Genomic DNA, 25,721 nt, shown 5'->3' on the forward strand with positions numbered 1-25,721 from the left:
TTATTTCCAGGTGAACTCTAGTGTGGTTTCATTGCAGTGAGAAAGTGATTCGATCCTGAATCGATCCAGCTGCAAGAAGTAAACCGAATGTGTTGTGTATTTTGTGTTGCAGCCTTTTTGTAGACATTTTAAACTGAGTTAAAGGACAGAGCTGTAGGACTGCAGAATGTATAACATGTTCTGGACATTTGGATTGACCAACAAAAAAAAATTCAATGTTGGATGTAATAAACAAAAGGCTTTAGTAGTTATTTATACAGTTATGTATTTATTAAATGCTGACTCTCCATGTTCTCCATGTTGGGATTAGTTCTCTCATTGCTATGAAGACTTGGCCTCATACTGTTGCCATATTTCTGAACAATGAATATATGAAAATTACGGTCATGTGAAAAATAACCCATGCTGGGATGGCATGATCCTGTTACCATTACCACCTCGAAATGTATTATTTTCGTATAACAGTATGGTCTAAAGTGTCGTATTCCTCCTTCACCACAGCAATTACAATGTTCTGTTTATTAATGAATGACACATCACACATTTGAAATGTTTCTAGTTAGATGTTGTGGAACGTCCACGAAACAACAAACCTGTTCTCACTTATTTTATAGCAGTCCGGAACAGTCATTCCCTCTCTCTCGTCTCTCGCTCTCTCTCGCTCTCTCTCGCTCTCTCTCGCTCTCTCTCTCTCTCTCTCTGTGTCTCTGTCTCTAAAACGCAGCTTGTCCAAGAAACCAGAAAGCATAAACTCCTCTGTCCTGAAGACTTTCCCATTCTGGAAAACTTTACAAAGCAGCATGACTGTTACAAAGCACTGACACTTGAGACTGCTTCCATAAATGTTAAATAAATGACTCCTAACAAAATACTTTGCAAAATGATGTGATTACAAAAAACCACCATGTCAACAATTATACATTTTTCTTTGTTAAACAACAGTTTAAAAAAAAAAAAAAAAAATTTTTTTATTAAAATCAGTTTATTATTAGGCTTAGATTGTGCGTAGCATATGAGCTGTTACTAGAAACGAGAACATATTAGAAGGAGCACATTAACATAAACCTGTTAAAGCCGGAACTACTGCCCGAGCTGTTACATAAATTGACTCCACACCTTCTCAAGAATTCAGCCGTGCTGTGATATAAAGAGTTTATGAGTATGTTTTCAGCCTTATACACCATTCCACCAGAGTTTTTTTTTTTTTTTTTTGGTTCATTTAATTATGTATGGTGTGAAACCAAATCAAACCAAATAGAAAATTAACCAGAAGTATCCATGCCTCTCTGATTCAGACTCTGCATGTCTTTTGGGGAACATGAATGATGTCAGTTCTCTGCTGATGGAAATAAGAACATTGATGAGTTATCGTTACTAAGTTTGTGAGCTCTTGAAGCCAAATTCCTCCCTAGTGTAGGCTGCATTCCTTTACTGATCGCTTCCTCGCTGTGAACAAACTCCAGCATTTTGTGTACTGAATGTCGGTTTCAACCTACTGCTAAAAACAGCTTTTCATTCAAGGAACAAAGTGTCTGTTGGAACTTTGGAAGGTTGCAGGGAAGCATGACCTTAACCTGACCTTGAAAAATTGGCCGATACTTCTAGCTTGCTTGCGATGACACGAGGAAACGAAGTTACAGCGATGGCACTGAGCCAGCAGCCCTGCCCTCCATCTAACCTCCAAGCTTCAGGAGAAGAGCCTGTCTATCGACTGGGCTGGATGGATGGGCTTTTTATTGGGTTATATCTTCCAGCCTGTGGTGTGTTACAAGGCTCACAGGGAGGGTGGGGGAGGGTTATAGTGTGGAGAGAGGCGCATGGAGGCTTACACAGAGGAGGAGGAGGAGGAGGAGGTTGTTTTTTGTGCTCCAGCTTCTGTGTCTGTCCTACTGAAATTGTCCTACAGACTTCTGTCAGTGTGCCGGCCTGTGGCATGCAGGAAGTTGCTAAATCAGCGGTGTTGCATTTACTGAACAGCGCACAAATCCGATTGAGTGAAATTTGAAGCCTTTTGAGCTTGGCCAATCAATATTTTATTGACTTGTGACTCACGTAAAAAGCAAAGGCATGTTTTATTTGCTGAGATTCTCACTTGCTAGTGCTGGTTATCTGGTTCGTCTTACTGTGTTAGCTGCTTATTCTTTCCAGAGATCATATTCGTGGTTAGTGAAATTTATGCTACTGTTCTGAAGCAGAGAAATGATAAACCAGGGATAAACCAAAACTCCACTCAGTAGGAACCTCGTCATGCCTTAGAGTTAGGGGTTTTCATCTGGATTTATAACACTGCACTTTAGAATAACCGCTCAGATATTTTTGAAAGCCCAGGCTCCGCTGCTGTCATGCCGGAGGAGAAAAGGCCATGCAGGAAGTCACGGTGCACAGTGTGTTCCGTGTTGACCGAGCTGAGAGCCACCATGACTGACTGACTGAGGGAGTGAGTGGGCTTTACTCGAGCACTATTGTTGAGAGTCCTCGGTTGCTAGGGCTTAAGGGGCCGTGCAAGCATGAGCGGGAACACAGCTTGAGCAGAAAGAAGTTCTGAAGGAGTAGGGCTGGCAAACAGGAACATGTTAAAGGTCAAGGTAAGATACGGCTCACTGCTTGGAGTTTTACACACGAGTTTTCAAAGAAGTAATGACGTGGTTAATTTTTTATTTTTTTTTTTTTTTGACCCATTATAGCACAGAACTTTAGGGCTGTAATGAACGTCTTGGAGAGTCCTGTCTGTAGGACATGAATAATAGTCTTTTTTTGTGATGTAGATAAGCTGGAATTACACTGTGCAATTTTGGTTCAATTTATGCTCCAGTTGAATAGTATTTGGTGCGTGATGTGAGAAGGTAAACGATACTCAAGAAATGTGACCCTCTGAGCTGTTGGAGGACAAATTCCTGACACATCAATGTTTTTAATTGGACATTGTATACTGTGAGTAGTGTAACAATGCAATATGAATAGAGCCCTAGTGTAGCATCATCATCATCAGTTTGGTGGATAAATCATAAATTGAATAGCTAGCCCAGTGGCTAAAAAGTTGTAGCTAAGGTAAAGTAATAACACATGGCTAGCTAGTTAATTAGGGCATTTTCACACTTGGCCCGAATACTCGAGTCTGCATTCAGGACTGATTCTGGGTTTGTTTGGGGACGGACTCATAAGCGCTTGTTTGGGGGCGGGTTCATAAGTCACACGTGAGACGTGCCTTTTTCACTGTGCTAGCAGATAGATTCCACAGATTCCCCCGCTCTCTGGCTAGAAAACAGCGTTCACACTCAGGCTCAAACAGCCCTGAGCCCGGCAAAAAAAAAAACGCAATGAAAATGACTGTAGTTAAGCGCATTATTAAGTATATTAATACAGACTAAAGGAAACAAACACGTATTATGCATCACATTACATTTGCAAGCTAAACCAAAAAATTCACTGGTCAACATTTTGGCTGTGAGCTGTGGAGCTCTGTCCTCACGTTGAAAGATATTATTTGAGTCTTGCTAGCTTCTGTAATTTCTCTCACTATGATGAACTGCAAGGTGACGGCTATCAGCAAGTTTAAACCTGCATACCAAATGCAAACTTTCGTTCTGCTAAAGTCAGTAAGGAGTCGGGTTGTTTTTTTGACCCTCTCCATTTTCTGGTTGTCGAACCCACTCCTCCACCAGGCAACTATGAATAAACTACTGATTTGTCCGCTGCTGGCTGTTGCTCAGTAACGATGATGTATGCAACATGCAAATTACCAGCTTTGTTGTTTCACCCAAATGTTAACAAGTATGAATTTTCTCTTTTAATAAGTTTTTCTCGATGACACCTCTGTGTCCATGTCTTTCAGCGCTTCCTTTTCTATGACCTTTCCATGCATAAAATCGTGCACAACTTTAGAGCACAGCTCTGCCTGGTTGTCAACATTTTTCAGCCTGGGATGACTAGTGAAATTAATCACTTTGGATTTGACAGACGTCCAGTGTGAACGTCATGAATGGTAGTTTTTAGGGCTTTGAAAAAAACTGCATACTTCCAAATTTATACTTGTTATTGTGATGGTTGTGTTGTTTATAAGAAGAGATGGTCTTCATGTGGTTTAACTTGTAAGCTCATATACCACATCCTCAAGCTAATGAATCTTTCCAGATCCCATCAGACCCACAGTGATGATGGTGTTGGGCCTAAACGAACTCTGAGGTTTTCTCTCATGGTCTTTGTGGTAATTACTGCAGTGTCGGTCACATCAGGGGGTCTCTTGAGAATGCAGTCAAGCTGCAGAGTTTCTTCAGGACTGCTAAAGCACAAGTTAAGTTACCAGGTTTCTGGGATTTATTGTTCCATTCTCCATGTGTTTTACAGTATAAGCCTGATTAATCACTTCAGCAGTTTGGATGAAACTGTAAAGAGGTATATAGTGACAATGTCAGATTTGTAGTTACATTTAGCTTTTTCTTGGTGATTTAAGCTATGCAGTTTTGGCTACTTGTGTATGGTCTGGGCTGTGATCCCAAAAAGTGTGAGATGTTTGGAAATATGAAACACATTTCCTGGAAGAATTTCCAATATGCTGCTTGCCCATGTTACTGGGAGCTTGGTGGTGCAACCAGGGATTTGCGACACAACAGTATTTTTTCATGACGCCACTGTGGTACTGACGTACGAGTAATAATGAATGTTTTATAAAACGCAAAGTGCACTTAGGGGAGGAAGGGGATATTGTGTTGTGATGAACCGTGTACGTGTCATGTTGGTTTAGTGCTAAAGTTGGGTTTATGTTTGGAGTTAAATGTGAAATGAACTAAGGTGTTTCAATAGTTTTCTGACTTTTTCCACCTTCTGTATTCCAGCACACGTCCGTGGACGGCTACCCCGAACCCCCAGCACCTCCGGCTAAGTCGGCCAGCAGGCAGAGTCTGCCACGATGTCGCAACTCTGTGGCGTCCATCACAGACGACCAGCCTCACATCGGCAACTACAGGCTGCTCAAAACCATCGGCAAGGGCAACTTCGCCAAAGTCAAACTAGCACGTCATATTTTAACAGGACGGGAGGTAACGCACACAGGCTCGCATACAGGCCTAGTTTTGTTTTTCCTCTCTCACTTTTTTTTTTTTTTTTTTTTTTAAATCATGCTCTGTACTTCAGGAAGCATCTGAAGGGCCATAACCTGTACAGTTACTTCATTTCAAATTATTAGGAATTAATCTATTGTGTATATCCATGTAACATAAGTTACATCTGTAATCTGTGCCATTAAAAAGCAGAATGTAGGGCGATTCAAGAAAAAAAGGAGCACAAAGCAAACAAAGACCAGGGTTTGTCAACTGGCAGACTGCGGTCCAAATAGCAGATCCTCTGTTGGGCTTTGTTAGTTGCTTATTTGGACCTCTGTAAGCAAGGATTTATTATAAGCAAACCTTTTTTAAGTTGAACACTCCTGACATAAACTCTTCAACTGTACGCACTGTTAGGCAAAGCCTCTTTCTCCAGTAACAGTAAACCTTGCTCACCCTGCTGCCTCTTTGTGTGTGTGAGAGCCAGATTTAAATTCTCAGACTTTAAACTGGGAATCTGGCTGCCATATTTAGATTTGTGTCATAATGGTGATGGAAACTGTTTTTTTGTTTTTTTTCCATGACTGCCTCATTATCTTTACAGAGAAATCGGACCACTTATCTGTGCTGTGTAATAACACTTACTCCCACTCTCCCATACATCTTCCACTTCTCTTAGTAATATGGGCACATATTTAAGGACTTGGAATCATTATATTAGGCATATAACAAAGTGAAAAATGTGAAAAAGCTGGGTAGTAGTGTACTGCAGGCAGTTTTGTAAGTTCGTATGACCCAAATGAAATAAGGCAGCAGGTCATATTGGGCCCATGAGCCATGACACCTGTAATATCAAAGCTCCAGTTTTATACTGTTATACTGAAATAACGTTTGGAAAATGTTTTCACGATTACCCTTATGGAAATAGATTTTTTTTTTTTTAGTGTTGGCATACCAACCTACACTCACCGAACATTTTATTAGGAACGCTATACTAACACTGGGTAGGGCCTCCCTTTGCTCTCAAAACAGCCTTAATTCTTCATGGCATGGATTCCCAATGATGTTGGAAACAATCCTTTGAGATTCTGGTCCATGTTGACATGATTGCATCACACAATTCCTGCAGATTTTTCTGGTGCACGTTCATGCTGCGAATCTCCCATTCTACTACATCCCAAAGGTGATCTATTGGATTCAGATCCAGTGACTGGAAAGGCCACTGAAGAACACTGAACTCATTGTCATGTTCATGAAACCAGTTTGAGACTTTTGCTTTGCGAAATGGTGTATCATCATGCTGGAAGTAGCCATTAGAAGATGGGTAAATTGTGGCCATGAAGGGATGCACATGGACAGCAGGAATACTGAAATAGGCTGTGGCATTCAAGTGATGATTGATTGCTATTAATGGGCCCAAAGTGTGCCAGGAAAACATTCCCCACATCATTACACCACCTCCACCAGCCTGGACTGTTGACACAAGGCAAGTTGGGTCCATGGATTCATGCTGTTGGTGCCAAATTCTGACCCTACCATCTGTGTGCTTCTTTTCTGTCAGCTCGAACCAGTCTGGCCCTTCTCCGTTGACCTCTCTCTTCAACACGTTTCTGTCTGGAGAACTGCCGCTCACTGGATGTTTTTTCTTTATTGCACCATTCTGAGTAAACTCTAGAGACTGTTGTGCATGAAAATCCCAGGAGATAAACAGTTATAGAAATACTCAAACCAGCCCATCTGGCACCAACAATCATGCCACGGTCAAAATCACTGAGATCACATTTTTTCCCCATCCTGAGGTTGATGTGAACATTACCCTCGGATGAAGCATGTGTTTGCTGTCGTGTGATGGAGGGTGAGTTAGCTATGGGGTGGAAATGAGCAAGACCATATATATATATAATATAAATGGTTAATAAAAACTTATTTCTACATGGTAGAGAGATTGCAGCTTGAGAAATTTCAATGAATATCAAAAAGACACTTACTTATAATAGAGTAAAAAATACAGTCAGTTATTGATGGCACGTTATATAGTCATAGTCATGCACAGTTCCACTAGAGACTGAATACTACGTAAGCCCTGATTTCGTTATATCTGCATGTCAGAGAGCCAATGACATCCAAACCATTCAGTCTTTTGATCTTGTGTAGAACTATATTTCTTACAATAGTTCATATTTATCTGTAATACACTATCATGAACAGAGACTGGAGCACCTGAGAATACCAACAATTATTGATTCTGATGTGGTGATATATTTTCTATAACAGCAGCTCTGACAATAGTTCCAGCTACAAGGCAAATCACAGGTTTTTACTGAAGCGATAATGTTATCATTTCCGTAATAACGCGTAATTCACATGGTGGATGTGTCACATAATCTATGACACAATAAACATAATGAAAATGTGTTAATTAACAGTAAAACATATAATACTCCCCTTCTCTGAGGAGTCATTTATTTAGCATTTATGTAAGGAGTCTCCAGAGTCAGTGCTTTGTAACAGCCAGAGGTGTAGCTGTAGCTGTAACTGTAACTAGTTGCATTTTTTTTTTCGTCTTTTTGACTTTGAGAGAGGAACAAAAGAAGGCTGGTGTGGGAATGATGTTTAATGTTAATAGCTGCTATAATACAAGTGAAACTCACTTGTTTCGTGGACTTTCCACAACACTAAATGTAACTGTAAATGGCTAAAAAATAAAAATGTCCTTCTTTGACAAATAAGAAAAAAAAAATTACTTGTTGCAAATTGCTGTGGTATAAGTTTAATAAAACATTTGGGAAGTGCTGTTGTTGGAAAATAATCAACTGTACGTAGGGGCACATCACACCACCCTGTTGTTGATTATTTTCCTACAGTAAGGTGCCCCCAAGTGTCTTATTCCTTACTTACATTATGCTTTAAATGGCTTGAGCCTTTTCAGATGTTAGGATGTTAGCATCATTTTGAGTCTTTTATTGTGCACCTGTTGCTTACTGCTGTTTTCACTGAGAGACACTGAGAACATGATGCTACCTTTCTGTAGAATGCTCCAGAAGACCCATTGCTCGTCAGCTCTTATTTTAGCCACTGGTGTCATTGACTATGATCCAGGATCAATTCCCATCCAACCGTATAAAAGGAACCATTTTAGGCTCATGTCTGTAGCAGTCATCTCTGCAAGCATCCTTATTCTTGTGTTCTTAGCTCCTCCTGTCTCCTCCAGCCATCTAGTGTCTGTGAACAGGTGACCAAAATTCCCAATAATTACGCTCAATTTCACTGTTAAACGAATACTGTAGTTGGGTGATTAATCCAATTTACTCGATTTTTCCACTTGTTGATTAGGCAAGACTTTTGTTGCTTTTTGTGTTTAGTTTAGTAGGTGGATTGACTACTCTAAATTGCCCCTTGGTGTGTATAAGGGCATGAATGTGTGTGTGCATGGTGCTCTGTGACATTCTGGCGTCTCATCCAGGGTGTATTCCCTTCTCTGTTCCTGGGATAAGCTCTGGATTCGCCACAGCTTTGACCAGGCGTTTACCAGCTGAATGAATGAACTTTGTAAAACAGCAGTATTTACATATTTAACTTGAAAGTGGAACTATATTATCATCTGCATAACTTCCAGCTCTCCAACACAATCCTGCCTTCAGTGTTTGGAGTGTCTGTGTCGCTCGTCTGTGTCTCTTGTGTTCTTCTATGGATTGATGCCAGGCTGTATTAAGCCCTCATAATGCCTCAGTGTTCTGCTTCACTGTGATGTTTATAATTTTTATAGATTAGATTACAGTCATGCTGTATCATAAACCACATCAGCAAGTCTGACAGAACTAAATAACTAGATGTGGTTGGAGTGAGTGTGCATATGTTTATGGAAAAGCTTTTGAGTGAGACCTCCATTACACACTTTCATTACTTTTTAGCTACATTAGCCTCAAAGCTTCAATGCAAAACTAGAACAGCAAACGTCAGACACCAGACATGTCTTGGCTGATTGTGTATAATTGATTCTTCACAAAATACTGCTTTAAAATCAGTCTGATCTGGACTATGCATTTTTCTTGTCTGTCTATCTCTATATGTCACTGTCTATCCTTCGGTCTCTTTCTTTATCTCTCTGTCTGCCTCTTTTTACCTCTGTGTTTGTTTCTCTCCGTTCTGTCTGGCTCTGTCTGTCTGGTTGTTTGTCTGGCTCTTTCTGTCTGGTTGTCTGTGTCTCTCTCTTTCTGTCTCTGCCTGTCTGTCTCTGTCTGTTGCCTTCTCTCTCTCTGTGTCTGTTTTGCCTGTCTGTGTCTGTCCTCGTCTGTCTGTGTTTTCTGATCACTGCTCACTTGAGATATTCCTACATGAGCTCAAGACTTTGCTGAATGTTGCTAATTCACACCTCTCTATATTTCAGGTTGCTGTGAAGATCATTGATAAGACGCAGTTAAACCCCACTAGTTTACAAAAGGTGAGCTCTTCTTTAAACCACAAATTCATTTTATACCCAGGTGTCAACTTAAACTAAGTTTTCACGTTCATGTCTCACAGCACATGTGAAGCCTGACTGTGGGTTTATTATGTAGTTATGGAGACTGCATAAAGCCCCCTTCAGCGATCTCACCTGTTATATTTATGGCTGTGTGGTGAGGCCATGTCTCAAGAGTTCATTGGTGATCTATTTAAAATGCACTTCTGATCACCATTATTTATTTAAGACAATATATCAAGGTGGAATTTCAAGGCACATTTCTTATACAACAGCTAAGGACTAATACAACAGCTGTGATAATACACTGTCACAAACATGTCACTGTTATGTAATAGATTTCATTCAGGATGCTGTGCTGTTCAGGCTGTAAAGACATATAAAGGACATAAAATCGGCACACCGAGTCACATGTTTGAAAGTCCCAGTGATTTTGTTGCCATAAGACTTTTGTAATTTTGCCTCTGATTTGAAATGAGGCAATCAACATGTGATTGAAGTGTAGACTTTCAGCTTTAATTCAAGTGGTTTAACAAAAAATACTGTATTAATTATTTAGCAATTACAGCCATTTTTTACAGAGTCCCTCCATTTTCACTGGCTCAAAAGTAATTGGACAATTGACAACAGATGTTGCCTGTTTCCTTGTTATTTCATGAAAATTAAGGAGGTAAAAGGTCTAGAGTTGATTCCAAGTGTTGCATTTGCATTTGGTAGCTGTTCATGGAAACTCTTAATATGCAGTCAAAAGAGTCAATGTGAGTGAACGAGGTCATCATTAGGCTGAAATAAACAAAACAGACCTATCAGAGAGATAGCAGAAACTTTAGGAGTGGCCCAATCAACAATGTGGTACATTCTTAAAAAGAAGGAATGCACTGGTGAGCTCAGCAACACCAAAGGGCCTAGAAGACCACGGAAGACAACTAAAGTGGATGATCGTGGAATTCTTTGCTTGGTGAAGAAAAACCCCGTCACGACATCTAGCCAAGTCAAGAACACTCTGGAGGAGGTAGGCGTATTATTGTCAAAGTCTACAATCAAGACTGCTAGAAAAACTCTTTAAAAAGCCTGACCAGTTCTGGAACAAGATTCTTTGGACAGATGAAACCAAGATTAACTTGTACCAGAATGAGGGGAAGAAAAGAAGAGTATGGAGAAGGAAAAGAAGGGCTCATGTTCCAAAGCAAACCACATCATCTGTCAAACATGTGGAGGCAGTGGTATGGCATGGGCATGTATGGCTGCCAGTGGAACTGGGTCACTGGTGTTTATTGATGATGTGACTGCTGATAGAAGTAGCAGGATGAATTCTGAAGTGTAGAGAACTACTACTACTACTACTTTCTGCTCAGATTCAGTCAAATGCAGGAAGACCCACAAACAAGCAGTAACTGAAGATGGCTGCAGTAAAGGCCTGGCAAAGCATCTCAAGGAAGGAAACTCAGCATTTAGTGATATCCAGGGTTCTTGACTTCAGGCAGTCGTTGACTGCAAAGGATCTGCATCCAAGTATTAAAAATAATCCTTATATTAGAAACTAAGTAGCAAGAAAGAGTGATGGGATGTTTTGCACTTATTTTATGTCCTTATTTAATGTACTTATTTAATGTGAGCATTCTTCAAGAAGGGTACTCTAGGGCCCTGAGTGGCACTTGATCGTCGGGAAATCATGATCCACGTCCCAACAATGACATCTGGAGCTCTATTTGGCCCTGTGACACTAATGACACCAGTCCATCACAGGTCTCTATTAGCTAATGTATATGGAAGAGGGCAGTTAGCTCTTTCCTCCAAGTACATTCAGTTGCTGTATGACCTTGTGTGTGCAGTGGCTGGCTTCATGTTACCCTTAACCACTAAAACTGGCAGTTGTTGTACATTAGGAGAGAAGTAGGTAGTGTGTGGGAATCTGAAGTGAATAAATTGGGCCATAATTAGCAATAAAGCCATATTTTTTAATGTTTGAGTGTTCGTTAGTAAAATAGTAAATGATTTAATAGTAATCACATGAGTTGTGTGTCTAGCACATTTGCTGTGTGGCTGCCTGCAGTTTCTGAGTGTTTTACTTGTTTGCGTCATCAAGAATCGCTCCAGGTGTATTGTTTACATCTGCAAGCTATTCAGCAGACGGTTTATTTTCCCAATGCAGTTTTGTGAAAACATCTCAATTTAAGAGAAAAAGGCATAGGAACACCTCATTAGCGTATAGTGGAAATATCTCTGCATGCAGTATTTTTAGCTCATTGTCATGCTAAATGTGTAAATGATTCAGTTCTATGAACCAAAGACTTTTCCCTCAATGCCTGTACAAACTGAGACCTTTCTTTTCCATGTAATAAACTCTTTGAATCAGTGGTTGAGCTTTGAAACATAAGCTGCAAATAGGCCAAATTTAAGTTTGATTCGACTTTAATTACAGCCTGAAGGTGTAAAATTCAAAGCAGGACCACTCTGTCTCCAAGGAAAATAATGGATTAGCTGGTGTGAAGCAATTTCGTAGCTCATAATCTGTAACTAACTGTGGCAGTGTGATAAGCAGACACTTAACTTGCTAGTGAAATTAAGTTTAACAGTGGAACGTCAATGGCAGATTTAGCCGGTTTTAAGTGTCACTCAGTGTGTTTCATAGCGCACTGTATGTCCACACACACACTGCAGCAACTTCATGTTTTGTGCAATACATGTCATTTTTTGTGTGTGGGTAGCAGTTTGAATATTCAAAATTATTTGAATAATGCTGTAATTATGCTGTAGATCAAAAATTACCAAATAACTACAACCCAATGCTACATTAAGTAATTTTCAGTATTATTAAAACTAGAAACTCAGGTTTAGATTTCTGGTTGAGCTCTTGCTTGTGTTTCTGAGCAGTTGCCGTTGTTGATGCATCTTCCGATCACTAATTATAAGGATTTTTTATTTTTTAAAGAACCACACACTCCGTTTATAGTTACGTTTGATGTTGTGGGCCGTGTGCAAAACAAGTCAGTCTCCTGACTGCTTATCCCCCTGACTGTTATGTTTCCCTATGACTGTTTTATTAACTTCATGTGAGAGAAAAAAGATCTAGGTATAATAATTATACACCTTATCAAGGCTCAGAGAGCCCATTCTATACTATTGCCTGCATTCAGTGTAAATTCTGCTGTAATATCCATTGCAGGCTAGTCAGGTCACTGTGCTTCGCTAATGTAGACTCGGTGTTTGGTGTTACAGTTCATGCTGGCGTTCCTGATGATCAGCTGCAGATGAATCTTTAAGCTGACAGAGTAAAGCACGAACTGGTGTGACCTTTCACCCAGTAACCAGGGAACCACAGTAGATCAATACTAACATTTAGGCTAACGTCTGACAGCCTATAATCATAATAATGTACTGTCTGTTTAACATGGTCAGTACGCATGTTTATAAAATTCTGTTTGCATCAGTCATTTGGTGTCTGCATAGTGAAGGTGAGTCACAAGCCAAAGTTCCAGATGTTCAGTTTGTTATGTCAGACAGAGTCACTGCCCTGTTTATTTGAGTAAATTCAAATCGCACTTATGCTGGAGTGATGACTCGGCGGTTAAGGCGTGCTCATCGGAAGGTGGTGGGTTTAAATCCCAGCACAGCCAAGCCACCAGGAAGGCCTTTAACCTTCATCTGCACATAAAAAAAATCTGCATATATATTTAAAAATGTAATTAGAATTCACCTGTCTCATTCTTTTCATGGCAACACCCTAGCAACCATGTGGAATACCATAGCAACTGCCTAGCAACAACCTGTCAACCCCTTAACACTAGGCAATTGCAGTATTGGACTTTGCAATTAGGCCTAGGCAATATGATGATACAATAGCGATACGATAGAAAAATGTGTTGTCACATAATTTGAGATCACCAATATCATGAAATCTTTTTTTAAAATATTTTGACTGTTACAAACTTTGGTTGGAAGCAGCGGATGGTAAAATTTCATAATTCTTTAAAACTGTAAAATGTTAACATTCTAATAGTTTTTTTTTTTTTTTTTTTAATGTTTCCTTCTTGTGAAATAGTGTTTTTTTTTTTTTTTTTTAAAATATGTAATTTTTCCAAAAATTAAATAAAATTCAGCTATTCCGGGTCATTTTTGTTTCTGTTTTGCTGCCCGTGTCTTAGCAAACCTTTACAGTATATTGTGATATTTATCATGTGTAGAAGAAATGCCTTCAAGTTTTGTGATTGTGTTTTTTGTTGTTTTTTTTTTTTTTTTTTTTCTTTTTCAATTTCATCCACTGCTATTTGCTAGTCTTGGGATGATTGATGATGATGTTGGGAATTTCTGACAGATTCTAGCTATAGCGATGGCTATCTAGTTGGACGATTTTGATGTCTATCTGAAAACATAGTGTCTTCAGCTTTAAGATCAACAAAAATAACTTGTGTTGTATCTCATAATGTGTGTTTCCTTTAAGCCTATTTTGTATTCTGTACAAACCTTATCAGTCTTAGTATTACTGTCTGACTTCAGAGCAGAGCAACAAAACTTCTTGCTCTGATGTATCTTAGCTGCACTTGTTCTGTGCTTCCAAGCACATAAAACCATGAATGTCTTTGCTTGCAAAACATAAACAGGGGTTTAAATTAAGAAACTGAAACAGTGTGGTTTATCAGCATTATCTGCTGTTTAAAACAGAGCACATGCATGCATAGGTAATATAATTTTAGTTCAGTTTTATAATGAGCTTAGTTACAGCTAATAACTCATTAGGTTTACGTACAGTCCCGACTTCACTTTTGCAAGTATTCCTGACCATGTTAACAGGAAATTAATCCAAAAACCTGACTAAATTCTAATGCTAGCAATAACAGCTGACAGTCACAGCGTTCAGTATTTTTTTTTTTTCCCCACTGTAATGACGTAATGTGTACTCGGCACACGTTTTGTATTCTGGCAATGCTCCCCCTTTCCTTCCTCTGCATCGCTGCAAAGTCACAGGCAAAACTATCATCAGTCGCCTATAGTTAGGGGCACAAAAAGACAATGGCATACTGCACACGATCTCACAACCCTGCTGTTTGCAATACTACATTAAGCCTGCAGTACGAAAATGAATAGAAAAGTTGTGTGTTCTGTGAGCACACATGATTGTCTTAGGGGTTCCACATAAAATGCTACATCCAAAGAGGGATTCAGGATGATTTTTTAACCATGACCAAAAATTTTACAGACTGTGAGGCTTCTCACAATTGCAGTATGTAGCAGTATAACTGCAATAAGCTATTTTTGTCCATATCATGCACTCCTAATAGCAAGCATACAGGATTGAGGTGGTTATTATGCTGAAGTCTTTGTACCCGCTTTGGAACTTCCTTGTGTTTGATTATGATCTGTTCCCTAAAGCTGGCTGCACTGAAATTCCTTCTGTTTCCCATAATCATGTCAACACGGATGGAGGCCTGCGTTTGTGGAGATGGAGTGGCTCATAAAAGCAAACCTGAAATGAGAATCCTGCGAGGTCTTTTCTTATCTCAGCTATATTTTCGAGGCTCTGGAAAATTGGAAAATTTCCCAAAATAGCCATCAATAACATAAGCCGCATGTAATGGATTTTTTTTTTTTTTTTTTTTTTTTTGTGCTCAAAACAGCTTTTCATGTGAGCCCATTTCTTAATATAACTGAGCGATATAAATCTGTATGTGGTACAGTAATGTGTTATTTTTGTCTTTTATAATGGTTGTTATGATGGATATATGATTAATGTGTGCATTACCATTCTGTGTGTTTGTGACCACTGGAGCATCTCAACCCTATCACACTGATCTCCAATGCCTCATTCTCTGATAGGAAGATTAATGACACACACACACACAGTTCTTGGCCCCATTTCTCACACTGTCATTTCTAAAACGAAATGCCGTAAGTTATGAAATGAATCTACCTTCAGTCAACCAAGCTCAGTAGTAAGCACTACAAATCAAGGCATCAGGGTTTTAATGCTGGTGTTAGTGGGTCTCAGTTGTGTTACCCAGGACACGGCCATCATGCATGCTCTGTGATGTGGTGGTCTCTGGAAGCAATTAATCGGTTTAGGTTTACTTCATGGAATTAAGGAACGTTTTTCTCGGTATGCGTCATTGTCCTGTTTGAAGCGGCAGTGTGCTCGCCATCTGTGTGCTTAGGGGTGTAAAGAATGACTGATTTGAATCAGTACAATGTGCATCTCCGTATTTATGATGCGACTCAATCAACATAGTCTACGCTGTGTAGACTGATATCTCACATCCCTTTTTATTATCAGTATACTATTATTAAATGAATGTGCATGGTGTACTAGTGTATTAGTAAATAAATACATGTAGTGTACAGTTACTCCCAGTAGTCCACAAGACACAATAATAATTGAATTTACGTACGAGTTTACATACGCTTTATTCTTAATACTGTGTGTTATCTGTGTGTGGTCTCTGTGCCTCTCGGTCCATATGAAGGAGGTGTGATCTTTGTGTCTCTCAGTCCATATGAAGGAGGTGTGGTCTCTGTGCCTCTCAGCCTGTGTGAAGAAGGTGTGGTCTCTGTGCCTCTCAGTCTGTGTGAAGAAGGTGTGGTCTCTGTGCCTCTCCGTCGTGAAGGACGTGTGGTCTCTGTGCCTCTCAGTCTATATTAAGAAGGTGTGGCCTCTGTGCCTCTCTGTCTATGTGAAGGAGGTGTGGCCTCTGTGCCTCTCATTCTATGTGAAGGAGGTGTGGCCTCTGTGCCTCTCACTCTATGTGAAGGAGGTGTGGCCTCTGTGCCTCTCATTCTATGTGAAGGAGGTGTGGCCTCTGTGCCTCTCCGTCGTGAAGGACGTGAAGGACGTGTGGTCTCTGTGCTTCTCAGTCTATGTGAAGGAGGTGTGGTCTCTGTGCCTCTCACTCTATGTGAAGGAGGTGTGGCCTCTGTGCCTCTCAGTCTATGTGAAGGAGGTGTGGTCTCTGTGCCTCTCACTCTATGTGAAGGAGGTGTGGTCTCTGTGCCTCTCACTCTATGTGAAGGAGGTGTGGCCTCTGTGCCTCTCACTCTATGTGAAGGAGGTGTGGCCTCTGTGCATCTCGGTCTGTGTGAAGGACGTGTGGTCTCTGTGTCTCTCAGTCTATGTGAAGGATGTGTGGTCTCCACCCCTTTATTTTTGTAAATCGAAATCGAACTGTTTGCACGATTCAGAACTGCATGGTTGTGCATGGATCAGCTTTAAATCATGATTTGTTGATTTATTGGCTGCCTTAAATTGTGTCTTTCATATCACATGTTAATCACGTTCCAAGATGCTCATACTATTGTTTCAGGAGAGCTACACACTGCTACTTTGTAGTATACAGGTACTATATCTGGTGAGGTCCAGGCTGCATGAGATGATGTCAAACAAATGTAGCATCAATGAATGCACCACCGGGAGTTATATTCTTGTCTGCTTCAGGCTGGAATGCTGTTGCGTCACTGTGGTCGAGTTTAGAAATATCTTTCTAAAAATAGCTGCCTGGATTTCTCCGCAGCTGACATGCAGCACCAAGCAGACAAATGTGTTTTATTTTCCCTCTAACTGTTCTCCTTATTGTGTCTCTTTCTTATGAAAGTTTTTCTTTATAAAAGCGGACACATTCCCATCAGGAGCTAGAGGTCAGAGGTCAAAGTCAAAATACCAGTGGTATTTTAAATATGCTGAATCATGAGAAGATAAAAAAAAAATCCAAAATAAAATTAGTGTATTCAGCTCCAGCAGATGTAAAAACTCTGCAAACAAACTGTCATTATCGTCATTAATAGACTCTCATTACCCCTAAAATAATGGCACCCCCCTAACTTTGTATTTTTCACAGTGGAAGTCCAATCTTTTTATCACAATAAGTATGATTATTTTAATAACTATTAACTATGCTGTTTTAATGCTCTCACGTAGCATAATTAGCATTTTAACCAGATCTGGGTGACAGATGTGCATTGTTATGGACTTCTGTTTTCTCTATAGCAGTGTTCCCATGTAGAGCTGCTGATGCTTCTGCAATGGGTGGAAAATTCCGAGCATCTGAAGAGGTGCACTCAAGAACGAAGTGTTTGTGTGACAGCTTTGTCATGTGATAAATTGATCTGCCAGTGTGTATTGTTGGAGTTTGGTGGCCTGTCGTTGATGGAGTTGAAAGAACACTCCCCTTCTTTTTGACCATTTGTTGTCCCCCACTTGTTCTCAGCCAAGCATTTTCTTTTGCGAAATCTCTATTTTGGTGGTGTTGGGCCTGTGGTGGTTTATACAAGAGCTCCTAAAATGCATCAGACTTACAACTAGTCTCATACAATCTATAAGTGGACAAATTAGTGAGTCTCGAGTGCATGAGAATATAGAAGCGGTCACCATTTTCTCAGAAAAAACCTCCTGTTGCTCTGGATATTTTTTAAAAAAAAGGAGTCTGTTTTGGCTTTTTGAATAGTAAATCTTTGTTCAAGCTGTTAAGTCTCTGTGGTTGAATTTTCTTTGCAGAGCAAACAGAAGCTTGTGGTTCACATCCTACCTTTTTTGTGAGCTGCTACTTAGTCTGCAAGGAGCTGATTCCTGGCGTGTATAACTCTGAGGCAGTGAAGAGATAGGACATCATTTTACATTTACATACATTCAGGTGCTATTATCCAAAACATGTGCCACTGAAAGAGAATCTAATCCCAACATAGAGCTGTTAAGAGAGCTGACAGTGATACAAGTGCACGATATTTGTAGGAATAACAGAAAAAGAAAAATGAGTGTTCTAGCCAGAGTTCTTGTAGAGAGACAGACCAATGGAACATTTTTGCCTCAGAGTGTAGGGAAAAAAAGTAATGTGTTCACATTATGGCTCAATAACTTTCTGGCTTCTAAAAACCATTTAAGCTGTTCCAAAACCATTTGGAAAACTGGAAGTTTTTGAAGTTATTTTTGGAAGTTATTGAATTCCAATATTGAATTATTGAATCTGACCTGAAAGCGGATGAAATCACATAAGAAACAAACGTCACCGAAAATGGTAGGAGGCAGGTAGGAGTGTAATATCAGGATTTATCTTGATTTAACTCAATACTTATAATCTGACATTTCCCCTGAATGGGATACCAGTCCATCACAGAGCACCATGCACACATGTTCACAGTGTAGCCAGTCCACTGACTCGCACATTTTTGGGAGGTGGGAAGAAACTGGTGATCCCAGAGGAAATGCAAGCAGACATTGGGAGAAGAGGCACAGAAACTGCACTCAGATGGTAACCTGAGCTCACGATCGATCCTGGATCTGTGAGGCAAGCAATGCTTCACACTGCGCCACAGTGCCGCCAATAAAGTTCTTTCACGTGGGAATTTTTTTAATCATATATGACACTTTTTCTCACTGTACAGCCATTCACTAGTGACAAAGTGGTCAAACTACAAATGCTACGATCTTGCAAGACCCTGTAACAGGTTAAAAAATTTTTATTGAAGGTAAATCTGGCAGGTTTTGGCACTATAACGTGCTTTTGTGTAACAATAGCACCTCAATTATTATTGTGTGAAATGCACTGCATGGTTCACATGGTCTTCACTTGGGCTCTGTTTTGTTCTGAAACAGCCATTGTGTCATTAGTTAGTAGTAAAAAAAAAATACTAGTAAGAACTTATTGTTGTTGTTTATTTTTTTCAACAGCTTTTTCGTGAAGTAAGGATTATGAAGATTTTGAATCACCCTAATATAGGTAAGACCATATGTGTTTCATATGTTCTTTTATTAGCGTTTATTGATTTACAATGCCCTGCATAAATATTCACCTCGTTTTTACTTTTCAACACTTTATAGTGTTGCACCCTGGAACTGAAGTGAACTTAATTGGGAATATATGTCATGCATCTACTCAAAAATAGCACACAGTACTGAAGTGGGGTGATAAATATAGCTAGCAAATTTATTTACCCCCACCTGTGAAACTTCTGGTGCAAACTGTTCCTATCAGAAGTCACATAATTAGGTGAATGGGGTCCGCATGTGTGCAGTTAAAGTGTCACATAATCTCACTATAAACAAACAGCATCATGGAGACCAATTAAAACTAGGAAAGAACATGGCACAACCTCAAACTTTGCCTCAAGAAAGACGTCCACCAAAAGTCAATGACCGGGTAAGGAGGGTATTACACAGTGAAGCAACCAAGAGGCCAAGGGTCATCCTCAACGAGCTGGAGAGATGCACACTTCAGAAGCTGTTCACAGGACAAACATACCCAGACACTCCAGAAGGCTGAGTGGCGAGATATATGAAATCCCGTTTGGACTCATGGAAAACATGGTAAACATGGAAAAATGCTTCCCTGGTCTGATGAGCCCAAAACTGAACTTTTTGGCTTTGGCACAAATCACTGTGTTTGGCAGGAACCCTGCACTGTTCAATACCCTGAGAACACCGTCCCATCAGTGAAGGTGGTGATGTTATCATGTTTTGGGGATGTTTGATCAGATGGTACTAGGCAACTGGTCAAGGGTTGAGGGCAAGGTGCAGGGAGCCAAATACATGGCACTCATAGATGAAAACCTGTTCCAGTCTGTAAGAGACTTGAGTCTGGGGTGGAGGTTCACCTTCCAGCACAAACAACCTGAGAATACTGCCAAAGCTAGAGAATCTGTGGCAAGCCTTGAAAATTGCTGTTCACCAGCAGTGTCCTTCTATTCTGACAGAGCCTGATCAATTTTGCCAAGAAGAATGGGCAAAAATACCAGGATCCATGTGTGCAAAGCAAATAGAGACATATCCCAGAAGACCTGCAGCTGTAATTGCAGCCAAAGGTGGTTCAAGCAAGTATTGTCCCAGGGGGGTCATTTGCACCTTAGCCATATTATAATAATCAAACCTTAAAAATCCCAAATAAGTCTGGTTGCCACACTGTGGAAAGGTTCTTAGGGGTGAATACTTATGCAAGGTACTGCATGCATGTTAGGACAGCACATTAATTAATCCTGTTTTAATCATGATTGTGAATGTTATTGGCTGGTGTTGGAGATGCGTTTACTGAATCACAAGCTCTCCATGTGCTTTAACTACCTGCATACTGTAGTGAGATGTATTTTTTTTTTTTTTTTTTACTTATTTTTTTAAATTTAGAAATTTGTAGGTTTGAAAGAATAAAGGGTTGTAATGTGAAATGTGAAAGAAAAGGTTTTTTTAACTATTCAGATAAGATAATAAATTATCATAAAATGTTTCTAACTTTGGTATATAATTGTGATTATAGTTGTAGCTGTTATTGTGTAGCTCTACTGGTCTCTAATTAAGTGGAATCAGTCGGTGACCAAAACCACAATGTAACCACCACAAAAGAAGTAACATAACTCAGCATTACAACTTTCAGAGTAATGAGTTTACTTAGCCCTATTGTGAGGGAAGAGATTAGCGATGGCAAAGGGGTGCTGGGTTTGAGCACTGGTTGCTGTTGATAGAATTCTGTGTGTGTGTGTGTGTGTGTGTGTGTGTGTGTGTGTGTGTGTGTGTGTGTGTGTGTGTGTGTGTGTGTGTGTGCGCGCACGCATGCATCTTTGAGTTAGCCATAGCCCAGCAAGAGGCCACTGAATTACCCTCATAAAGCATGATCAGAGCCTGTGTCTGTGTGATGAGACTATAAAGCCCCAGACCCTAAAAACCTTTCACTATTGCTGACTCTCTTTCTTCTGTCTGTCCTCACCCTTGCATGCCCTCTCATATTTTTTTTCATTCTCCCCCTTTTTTCCCCTCATTCTTTTTAATCCAGCCTTCTCTATCTCCTTCGCAACCTTTCTCTCCTCTGATTAATGCTCGTCTCTTGAGGAACAGGGCTTGTTTTCCTGCTCTCCTTCTCTACCTCACAGCTCACTTTCCTTTATGACGCTGCACATTTGCCTTTCTCTGTCTCTCACTCTACATTTTAATTAGATTTGAACTGGATTGTGTTCCTAACAGAGCAGTATTGAAGTAGTGAGATGACCGAGCTCAGGGCAGGCGCCTCTTCAGCAGTTTTGTCTTCAGGCCACACTTGGCCTCTATACTATTGATTGTGATGATGGGACATCTTTCTGTCTTCGTTTTGCGGCCTAGCATATGAGGCAGTGTGTGTCTGTATGATTGTCTTTTTGGCTAAAATAGAGCTTACTGAAGCTGTAACTAAACACCACTGACTTTCTGATATCTTCACCTTGCTCTGTCTCTGTTCACTGTTCCCTCATTTTATTACAGCTCCTGTCTACACAGGTGGTGTTGCTCATCCTTCCCTCTTTATCTCAGGGGCGTGGTCACATGGGTGGCACAAGATAGCAGCTACCATCATAATTTCCACTGCAACTCTGACTTCATGTCACATCTACGTGTGACTTATTACCCCTGTGCAATCTAGCTCACTGACTAGGCCTGTCACGATAACTACTTTTGTTGGACGATATATTGTACCAGAAATAATTGCGATAAACGATATTATTGTCATTTTAAGACCATTTTATGCCACTGATATAATGACAATATAATAACATAATAATGCAATTACACTCTTTCAAAGAGCAATGAACTTTTAATTCATAAGAATATTCAGACATTGGAACTGGAATGTCAAAAAATCTGCGGATTTTTAAATCAGCAGTCCACAAGAGGGCGCAACGAATAAATACAAACCAAACAGCGCTTTGTTATATTGTTTATTGTTTATTTGCAAAGAACAAACCTGGCTGTTAACAGAGCTAGTTAGCTGTTAGTAAGGTTTTTCTTTTGGTTACTGAGGTTAACAGTAGGTTTAGGTCTAGCATTAATTAGTTGTATTAATAATTATGTCAAAGGTCCTTACATGGATATTAAGACAAATTTTTTTGTGTGTGTGTGTTTGTCCCTATCCATAACGCTGGTCCCCTGAGTGCTGTCGCATTGCACAGTGTTCAGAGTTACTTGTTACCGGGATTGTTTTGATGGAGTAATGTGTGCTATGGTACATGATCACTTTGATCAAAGAAGTTTATTTCTGAGGCGTAACTTCTCGGCAGTTCATTCTTTTAAAAAAATAATGTAGCTGTTTACATTAAACAAGTATCTAAATGCACATTTGTTCCTTCATTTCCCTTGATACATGCACAAATAGATATGCTGGAACAAAATTGAGTAGGACACCAGCAATTTCTCATTGTTTACCACAGCTATTATCCTCTTATTCTCTCTTCTCCCCAGTTAAGTTATTCGAGGTCATAGAAACGGAGAAGACACTTTATTTGATAATGGAGTATGCCAGTGGAGGTGAGTTTTAATGTTCTCAGTTCATAGGAAGGAATATGTATTGACACTGGTGGCTCCAGATGTCTGAATTTGTGTGTCTGTGTGTGTGTCACAGGCGAAGTATTTGACTACTTAGTTGCACATGGAAGAATGAAGGAGAAAGAGGCCAGGGCCAAGTTTCGACAGGTGAGTGGATCAAGTTAAATTCAGTCACAAGCAGGAACCAGTGGAACCTGGAGTTCTGGTTGATTTTCTACCAGCTGAACAGTTGAATGTAAGGGTAACAGTGATGTCTGCAAAAATTCTCATCCCCCTTACTAAAGCATGTGATAATCTTGTTTAACATGGAAGAAGTGTTTCTTTGTCTTATCTAGTGTGCGGTCAGGGTCGCCAGGTCTCAGCAACTCAGAGTTGATGAGACTGCCCAGAGATTTCAAGTAGGAATTCAGAGTAGAAAGGGCACTATCTTTGGTTTTTCCTAGTCAAAGGTCAGAAATTTCTAGTTACCAGTTTTAGTGAAACACAGCATTAATTTCCGATTATTTGCTTTAAAAGAGGATCTTGGCGGGTGTGGCCTATTTTTAAACTGGTCCAAGAAAAAAAAAAAGCTGCTTGTGGACTTGGTTTTTCCACCCGCAAGCTTGTTCCACGACTAGGCCAGTTTTGCTAAAAACCATGACCCTGGCAACTCTGTATCTGGTTAACCATAATATATTTGATTCTGTGAAATAACTTCAAGACTTCAAAATTCTTCACTGTGAAATTAAAATGGTTGACATTCCAACTGACTTGATTGACAAATCCTCCATGAAATTGGCATTACATGAAATCAGAAAACAGGTGTTTGTTCATCAAACCTTTTCTAGGTGTTAGTTTTGACGGTACAAACATAGTACCAGTGTTCTGCAGTATGTGCATTGAACAGTAGTGCTTGCCCAGCTCCCAAGTCTCTTTACTATGTACCAAGAGCAATCAAACTGAAGCCACTGGAACTGGATTTTTTTAGTATCTGGTGCCCAAAATTCTGGTGCTTTGTGCCGTTTGAAAAAGGATATTTGTGTATTGCTTTATGCACACACTGACCCCTAGTGATGTGATGCGGTCCTGCCATTGTATTATACAGAAATCATTACAAGGCTTTAAGCTTGCCCATTCATAGTCATAATTGAGTAGGCATTTATCTGATTTCATCATTACAAGATAATGAGTATGCTGCTGTTCAATAATTAATTTGTCATTTAATCATGAGGCTGCTAACAGACATAATCCCCCAAATGTATCAGAATCTAGTAGTTGGCACTTTAGCACTTAGTATCCTAAAGAGGTGATTAATGATGAACTGTGCTCACTCTTTTTGTCAATACGTGTCTTTCAGATTGTATCTGCAGTGCAATATTGTCATCAGAAGAGGATAGTCCACAGAGATCTCAAGGTGAATTGAGCTCTTCAGATGTCACTTCATGACCTCTTGACCTGTTTCTGGACAGGCTTATTTTATTCTCGCTCTGTCTGTCCTTGTCTACAGGCTGAGAACTTGCTCCTGGATGCTGATATGAACATAAAGATAGCAGACTTTGGCTTCAGTAATGAATTCACCATTGGAAGCAAGTTGGACACGTTCTGTGGAAGTCCCCCCTATGCTGCTCCTGAGCTCTTTCAGGGCAAGAAATATGATGGGCCTGAAGTGGATGTCTGGAGCCTGGGGGTCATTCTGTACACACTGGTCAGCGGCTCGCTGCCGTTTGACGGGCAGAACTTAAAGGTGCGTTTAATTTTCAGTCAAGATCATGCTCATGTTCTGATTATTTAGTTAAAAATAAACCAAGTTTAACAGTTTGATTTTATATAATACAAACACACACACCAAACATCAGAATGGGGAAAAAGTGCTCTCTCTGTGACTTTAACCGTAGCATGGTTGTTGGTGCCAGATGGACTGGTTTGAATATTTCAGAAACCGCTGATTTCCTGGGATTTCACACACAAAAAACCCTCTAGAGTTTATACTGAATGGTGCTGAAGCTCTTGACCTGTATCTGCAAGAATGTATGCCCCGCCACCTGATTGGCTGATTAGATAATTGCATTAATGTGCAGGTATACAGGTGTTCCTAATAAAGTGAACATTGAGTGTATATACAGTGTATAATTTCACTAGAGTATGGGATGGCAAAAACCTATTTACTGTGACTATTTCATACATATGGCTTGGGTCTCCCAGAAGCACAAGGGTTTTATTTAAAAAATATATTTATGTTGCACTTTTTACAATTATTATATATTAAATATTGGGGTCCCTGGAGGACTAGTGGTTAGGCCACAGTGCTCTAACCTCTGTGGCCCGGGTTCGATTCCCGGCCAGGGAACCGACCCCAGCCACTGGAGGTGCATGCAACAATGCGCTCTCAGTGCCGGTCCCAACCCAGATAAAATTGGGGAAGGTTGCATCAGGAAGGCCATCCGGCGTAAAAACTGTGCCAAATCAAACACGCGGACCAATGATCTGGTGTGGCGACCCCTAAAGGGAGCAGCCGAAAGAGGAATAACAACAAAACAAAACATTATATATTAAATATTATTTTATGTTTGTGACATGTTCAAATACATCTGTTAAACAATTAAATATACAAAGCAGCATAGATCTGTATCATCATCTGAATCTTTTCTGACATAAAAATTTGGCTTCAAACATTGGCCCACACCTCCTTCCCTTCTGATGCCTGTTTGGCAGGAAGAAATTTAATTTTAAATTTATTGTTCTGTAAAGTATCTTTTTTTTCTCTAAAGTGTGCCTAACTGAGTGTGTCCACTTCATCTTCTCAGGAGCTGAGAGAGCGAGTGCTGAGAGGGAAGTACCGTATCCCGTTCTACATGTCCACCGACTGTGAAAATCTACTGAAGCGACTGCTGGTGCTGAACCCAGGCAAACGTGGCAGTCTAGAGGTACAAGTTTTTCTTTGAATCCCAGTAAACACTGCAGTCAGTGACTACATATGTCAGGCCCTGGA

At 40.0% G+C, this 25,721-nt stretch overlaps 1 protein-coding gene across 5 annotated transcripts in view; it reads left to right on the forward strand.

The window, feature by feature from the left end:
• The window catches only part of mark1 (MAP/microtubule affinity-regulating kinase 1), a 50,047-nt gene that overhangs the window by 12,520 nt on the left and 11,806 nt on the right, over positions 1–25,721 (forward strand). For all 5 annotated transcript variants that reach the window (XR_008302709.1, XR_008302710.1, XR_008302711.1 and 2 more), the window contains exons 2-9: positions 4,833–5,036; positions 9,427–9,480; positions 19,148–19,196; positions 22,670–22,735; positions 22,830–22,900; positions 24,090–24,146; positions 24,240–24,476; positions 25,537–25,656. Coding sequence is in view for 2 of the 5 variants with exons in the window: in XM_053238157.1 (XP_053094132.1) it covers positions 4,833–5,036; positions 9,427–9,480; positions 19,148–19,196; positions 22,670–22,735; positions 22,830–22,900; positions 24,090–24,146; positions 24,240–24,476; positions 25,537–25,656 (858 nt within the window). In the remaining 3 variants the exon portion in view is untranslated. The remainder of the gene's footprint in view (positions 1–4,832; positions 5,037–9,426; positions 9,481–19,147; positions 19,197–22,669; positions 22,736–22,829; positions 22,901–24,089; positions 24,147–24,239; positions 24,477–25,536; positions 25,657–25,721) is intronic.

The sequence above is a fragment of the Pangasianodon hypophthalmus genome, chromosome 11 (assembly GCF_027358585.1).
Source record: "Pangasianodon hypophthalmus isolate fPanHyp1 chromosome 11, fPanHyp1.pri, whole genome shotgun sequence".
Classification (NCBI taxonomy): Eukaryota; Metazoa; Chordata; class Actinopteri; order Siluriformes; family Pangasiidae; genus Pangasianodon; species Pangasianodon hypophthalmus.